This window comes from Sipha flava, unplaced genomic scaffold, assembly GCF_003268045.1.
Source record: "Sipha flava isolate LNK unplaced genomic scaffold, YSA_version1 104_pilon_pilon, whole genome shotgun sequence".
Taxonomy (NCBI): Eukaryota; Metazoa; Arthropoda; class Insecta; order Hemiptera; family Aphididae; genus Sipha; species Sipha flava.
The window spans coordinates 2,078,387-2,085,227 of record NW_020271718.1 but is presented as its reverse complement, the minus strand read 5'-3'; the positions used below and the strand labels follow the sequence as shown (position 1 = coordinate 2,085,227).

The window sequence follows — 6,841 nt, the reverse complement described above, 5'->3', positions numbered from 1 at the left end:
ATATATATATATATATATATATATATATATATATATATATATATAAAGTATATACATATAGTTTTATAGTGTGTACTACAGTTATTAGTGATTATAAATAAATGCTACTACTCGTAGTAATGCATAGTGTTTTAATTTAAACAAAATGTCAAAATAAAAACGTATATAAATTATGCAGACTAATAAAACATGTTTTCAGAGATTTTATTTAGTTGATAATAATTAATTCAAGAATTCAATACTTCTGTATTTTGTTATTAATATAGTATAAGATTAAACGAACAATATAATACTTATTAATTTCTTAAACAAATTGTACGTAATTCTTTTAATATTCTAGACTTTTAAACTATTGAATACAATAAGAGTATAATTATTATTTTTATTGTTACAAGGCTGTAACTTTTCAATTGTATTTAGACACTTTATATTTTTTTCTGTATCGTGAAAATTCAGATTTATTTACAAAACTTTATAATTAAAGTATATACATTTTAATTTAAAAAAAATTTTAAACTATAAAGTATTGTATAACTAATTATATTCTTATATTACAATAATTATGAAGAAAAATACGATTTTCGGTATGAAATTATCTTACTATCACTTACTATCAATAGTATAAAAACCTTTTACAAAATGATATTAATTATAATACGAGTATATGCAGTGTTTGGAAAAAACGTCGTTCCTGAACGCACATTCATATTTTGTGAACGATATGCGAATGTCACTCGCCTTTTTCAAATAGAACATGAAGAACGTATATATTTTTAATGAATTTGAACAATTCTGGGAACGTTCATATTTATTTATAATTTTAAAAATAAATATATAAATTAAAAATATTGATTGTAATATGTTTGAATATAAGTTTTAAACAGAGTAAAATATAACTTATACATTTTTAAACGTCCCATTTTTAGAAAATGTCATTTGATGATTCATGAATAAAAAAAATAAAAAAATTTAAATGAACGACCAAATGAACGCGTTCATTTTTTTATAGAACTTGAACGTAAACGTATTCACTTAAAAAAAAATGTACACGAACATGAACAAGTTCTTTTTTTATGTATTGAACGTGAACGTGACCTAACATTTCGAACACTGAGTACCTATATGTAATAGTAGTGGCGCACAGAAGTATTTTGAGAGCACATGCAACTAAAAAAAGTTACCAACCCGCTCATCAATTTTTTTTTTTAAAAAAAACGATCGTTTAAATTGTTATCTGTAACTATAATTAACTCTTAAAATAACTATAAATTTAAGAAATTAAGATTTATTATAATTAATTAAAATTAAGATGTCTACACCCAGTGCCGTATAGGTATAATGTTTGTGTTATAATAATTATGTTATTTGCTTACCATAATTCATAATGTTTGATATCCAAGTTGTCCAATTATATACCCATCAACCCACCTATCACCCACCCACGACGAAAGCACATGCAATTGCACCCTTCGATAACCTGTCTGGGCGCCACTGTGTAATATTATTACAATTTATTATGCTTATAGACTTAAAGCAATATTTTAAGAAACTAAACCAAACTGTGTTAATATATAAATACAATTTTATACGAACAAACATATTAAACAATATATGTATATTATATTTAACGTTATAAATGTTAATTCAGTTATTCTATCATATTTCATAAATTACACAGTGTGCATAAAATATTTCAATATGATGATCATTATTAACTCTACTTACTAACTAATTAACATATATTCTACTGAAATATCTTATGAAATTACATTTAATTTATATACAACGTATGCAAAATAATGCACCAAATTCCATTGTTATATATTCTATGAAAAATTTACCATTATTTAATAATAAAAAAATATACTAAAGTCAACAGTTTTAAATACTAATTATTACTTATTATTAGTTACATAGTAGAGTAGTTCAAATTAAAATTATTAATCTTACCAAATAATATAGCAGAACCTTACTTGGTTCTGACAATTTTGCCAACCTGAATAAAATTGATAACTCTAAATTTCTTCATTTTTTTTTTTATTTTTTATTGCACCAAATGCGTCTTATTTTTCTTGGTATAAATATTTTAGTTTAATGATTGTATTGTTTATAGTATTATACTATATAGTATCTAAAAAAATAATTATGATACATAAAATTACAGAGGATATTTAACAAACTGAGCTAAGGTAAAATTATATTACAATCAATGGTATAGATTAATTGTTCTACCTTTATATGGTAAAATTTATACTTGAATAATCATATCCAAAAATTAATCGATTTAAAATTATTTTCGTGCAAGATATTTGATAAAGACAGATTCCACCATACTGTACTTCTAAGTTATCAACCATAATAATATTAATAAGTCAACATTTAAAATTATTAACTTATATACAGTTGGGCATTTTAAATTTAGAACAGTGAACTACAGAATACGATTAAATATGAATACTTTCTTTAGTTATTATTTATGAAAGGTTAGAGGGTTAAATTAATGTATACAGTTAAATATAGTTATATCAAGTTATAAACTAAAATAATAGTTTGCAGAAGTAGTAATACAGACCTTTATAGTGTTCATATTTTCCTTTCTTTATTTGTTCACATATTATTATGAAATCAATAGGTCCCTGTATATTTTTTCTGTAAATGACAGTAAGTAATTTATGTTATTTTATTATCTGAAGAATGTTTATATTTCCAACCGAGAACACGAAAGTGAACAAAACAAGCAATTCAATCCCTTTATCTATGATAATTGTTACGTATTAAATATAATATAAACACCCACAGACTGTTTAAATACTGAACGATTTACGGAACATGAATCATAATCATAAGCATTATTTTTATAATTTCGTTTTCTTTTTTTTTACATCTTTAATTTATTTACTATAATTTAGATCCAAAATACGATAACATGTTTGAAAACGGAAACTATAGAAGACGTCGGAGAATGAAAAGACCTTATCGAACAACACCTTACAGTAGACCTGGGCCTTATTTTGGACCTGATTATAGTAGAGGTGTTTTAGGATCACATCCTACAAATTTTAATTCAAATCCAAATATAACGCCGCGATTTGATCACAGGTTTATATATTCATATCAATAGTATAAATATTGTGTGTACAACTAATTATTATTATTTTTAATTTAAGCAACAGTTGGCCTATATCGCCTTATTCGGCAGTTCCTCAAACACATCAATTACATTTTCCTTTATCATCTCAAGTAAGTTTAAGTTATTATTTTTTCGTTCTTCTTCTCATATCAAAAAAATTATATTATTGTTCATTATTTATATAAATACAATAAAAATTATATTGCTGTGATAACTTTAAAATGCATCGATTATAATTTCTTTAAAATTTAATGTTACATAACACAAAATTCGTACATGGTTGCGTTTGTAGTCAGTACTTCAAAGTGTGGTCAGTACTTAATTTTATGATTTAAATGATGCATACTAAAATACCACTAATTTTATACTATATCAATTACACTACACATATTTTATAAATAATATTAAATATGTAGTATACATGGCAGTTATTTGAAGTATATTTTTACTAGGCATTAAACCTTAGTATTATATAATTGCATTGTGTTGTTTTCAGGACCGATAAGGAATTATTGTTGACACAGAATTGGTTTTTGTTTCGAATAAAGATTTTTTTTCGAAAACAAATCGTGAAGTATAGTAAAATGATAGTTTAAATTTGAAACTTACAATTTTTGATCATTTCGATAAAAACCTTTAAAAATTCATAATAAGTTAACAAATTAAATTGATTATTATAATATGTAGTGATTATGATATTCTGAAAGTCAATAAAATACTACAGGTTCTGAATTTAATTATATGTTAGTGTTAATCATGATAAGATACCGCATTGGAACTAAAATTCTAAGCGAATTCGATCTATCTCCCGATTTCTTACCATAATATTAATTACTTGTTAAAAGTCTTATTATTAACCAGTCAAAAAAGTTCTATCGTACGCAAATAATATCTGAAAAGTTCATTAGAAATGTTTTTTAATTATATAACTGGAAAAATTGAATAACTTTTTAGTAAACTTAAATATTTTTCAAACACCCGTTTGTCGTTTGACTTTATTGATTTATTTGATTAATTATTGATCAGACTCGACCATATACTTTTTATGTTGGTAAGGTATTTGCACTACAAACTTTATTTGAATGCTGAAGTTCTATATACAATTTTGCATTTATCTATGTTTATTTCTTGAAAAAGCTCTTCACGAATATTATATACGCTGAAAAGCACACTAAATCCAAATATTGTATAAGTAATTTATAGCATTATTTTCATGCCAACTTGTATAACATTTATATTATCAGTATGAAAATACATAAAATATATATTTATAATTATTACTCTTTATATATATTGATAGTTACAACCTGTGCAGTCTGTTCAGATCTCATCGATGAATCATCCGAATTACAACCATTTACCAACATCAATGGGTAAGGAAAATTAAGTTTTAACCTATATATATTCTTAAAATATTTAAATACTTATACGATAGTTCTAAAACAATTGACATATGTTTTATTAAACTAATGTTAATTATATAACAATTATATTCATGTAACACTATTAACGATATTAACAATTATAACCGATAAACTCACAGGTACATATTGAACATATGTAATGTAAGTATTGTATATACGGACAAGCCACTATATACTTTACAAAATAAAGTTGTAATTTAATAATTGTTTGTGTTAAAAATTAGTCAAGAGTGGAGTAAGACGTGAGTATGTACTTTTATAAGATTGCTAAAATGTTTTAGTTAAATAACCAAATTAAATAAACATGGAGGCATTTAATCAGTGCTCGACTTGGAAAAATTAAAGAAGGGGGACTCTATTTACTTTAAAAAAAATAACGTCCCCAAAACTGGTTGAGCATTATGATTATAGCGTAATAATAGTAAGGGGACGCTAAAATTTCTGAAAATTAGTTAGGGTACTCCATCCCCCTGCGTCCCCCCCAAGTCGAGCACTGAATTTAATTATACTTTGGTTGGTTTATGTATATTTTTATGTCGACCCGTGAGAAGGTGCTTTGATAACTACGAAATTGAAATAATTGTTTGATAATAATTTGTATACGAATCGTATTCGACAATAACAATTTTATTGTTTTTAATCGTTCAACATTACGTGTTCTAGCGAGTCCTAGTATGACTTTTGGTGGATCATATCCCCAATGTCAACGGCGTCCGCAACAAGAGGTCTTACCGGATACTACTCTTCAGTATTCCTATTGGGCAACATCAACTTCTTCGCCGGATCACAATATGTTATCCGGTATAACACATTCAGATTATAAACAACCACGTACATATAATATGGATATTTATACATACAGCTCATTTACACATATACACCTGAGACTAATGTCATCAAATTTATTTTCTATTAACTTATAGTGAAAGAAGAACATTTGAATCTTATGGAGAAAACACAAGATACATTAAATCTTGATCATTTCGAAGTACAGCCTCCAAATGTCGATTTCGAAGTGGCAGATTCGCGACAAAAATGTTATTTATGAAAAAAAAATTATATGTAAATATTTATTAACAATTATATTTATTAATGGTTCCATGATATATTTTTTATATTATTCAGTATTAATAAGTAGGTAACCAAAAAACGTAAGATGGATTTTTACACGAATAAAAAGTTTATATATTTATTAATTAGGTAATGAAGTACTTATATTGTGGTCAGTGTTACTAAGGGGAATTGAAGAGGCAGGCTGAGATTTATATGCTTATAAACCTATGATCAATAATCACGTAATAAAATTAATGCTAATTTATTTTAATTTCACAGAAAAGTTATTTAATATTGTTCGTTAGTTATTTGTTAAACGAATAGTTAATAATTTGTAAATATCAACTGGTTCAGTAGCTATTTTTCATTCTTTGAGTTTGTTTGAAAATATACTTAATGTTACTTGTACATTCATAAGATATAGCTTTATAGATTGAATTTTAATTTATTAAAAATACAACTATTAAATGTAAAAACTTATACAGCTTAATTGTTATTACTTACCTATTTATATATGTAACTTACTTACTGTGGAATAGTTGTATTATCTTAAAAGAAAAATACTTTGAATTTCATTCATACCCAAGACGTTTTTAAGTTTAATTTTTATAATTCCTATTTGAAATTACTTAAGTATATAAAAAAATTAAGAATTTAATTTATGAACAAATAAAAATAAGTCTGCCTCGAATTTATAAATATTCTTTGTATTAATTTTCTATTTTTGTATTATAATAATTAGATTTATAATATAGCCGTAATTAATAATTTAAGAGCGGATCTTTTTTTTTAAATATAAATAATAAATATATAGTACTAAGTGCTTATACTTATAAGTTTATAATGTTAAACAATTTTAAAAATCAAAAATATGAATTATTATTAATTGTAAAACTGTATTCTATATACATGTCTGTGTAACTATTCATGCATCCATAATTTATATTTAAATCAAAATGTAATTAATTTTGTTAAATTTAAATACTTTTACCAATAGTATTTACATAATGTAATTACAGATTACATAAAATGTAATCTACGTGATATAATTAAATAAAAAAATTATTTCTTGAGGCAAATAATCGTAGTTCCAAATATGAATATGTGTACCTAAATATTTTTGTTTATCTTATATTCAATTAGATATTAAGACGGTTTAAATTATATTTCAGCATCTTCGTACCTATATACGAAAGCATATGCTTTTATTAGGGAAGCAGAGTCCCAGGTTTTA

General features: G+C 24.3%; 1 protein-coding gene across 4 annotated transcripts in view; it reads left to right on the top strand.

The window, feature by feature from the left end:
* The window catches only part of LOC112684207 (forkhead box protein D2-like), a 15,570-nt gene extending 9,495 nt beyond the window's left edge, over positions 1–6,075 (top strand). Inside the window, exons 5-10 of one of the 4 annotated variants that reach the window (XM_025555598.1) lie at positions 2,910–3,099; positions 3,168–3,240; positions 4,431–4,503; positions 5,218–5,385; positions 5,478–5,616; positions 5,755–6,072. In XM_025555598.1, coding sequence (XP_025411383.1) covers positions 2,910–3,099; positions 3,168–3,240; positions 4,431–4,503; positions 5,218–5,385; positions 5,478–5,602 — 629 coding nt within the window. In that variant the 3' untranslated portion in view covers positions 5,603–5,616; positions 5,755–6,072. Of the gene's footprint in view, positions 1–2,909; positions 3,100–3,167; positions 3,241–4,430; positions 4,504–5,217; positions 5,386–5,477 lie in introns of all 4 variants that reach the window. The other 3 variants (XM_025555605.1, XM_025555589.1, XM_025555613.1) reach the window with 3 other exon arrangements.
* Positions 6,076–6,841: the final 766 nt, after the last annotated feature.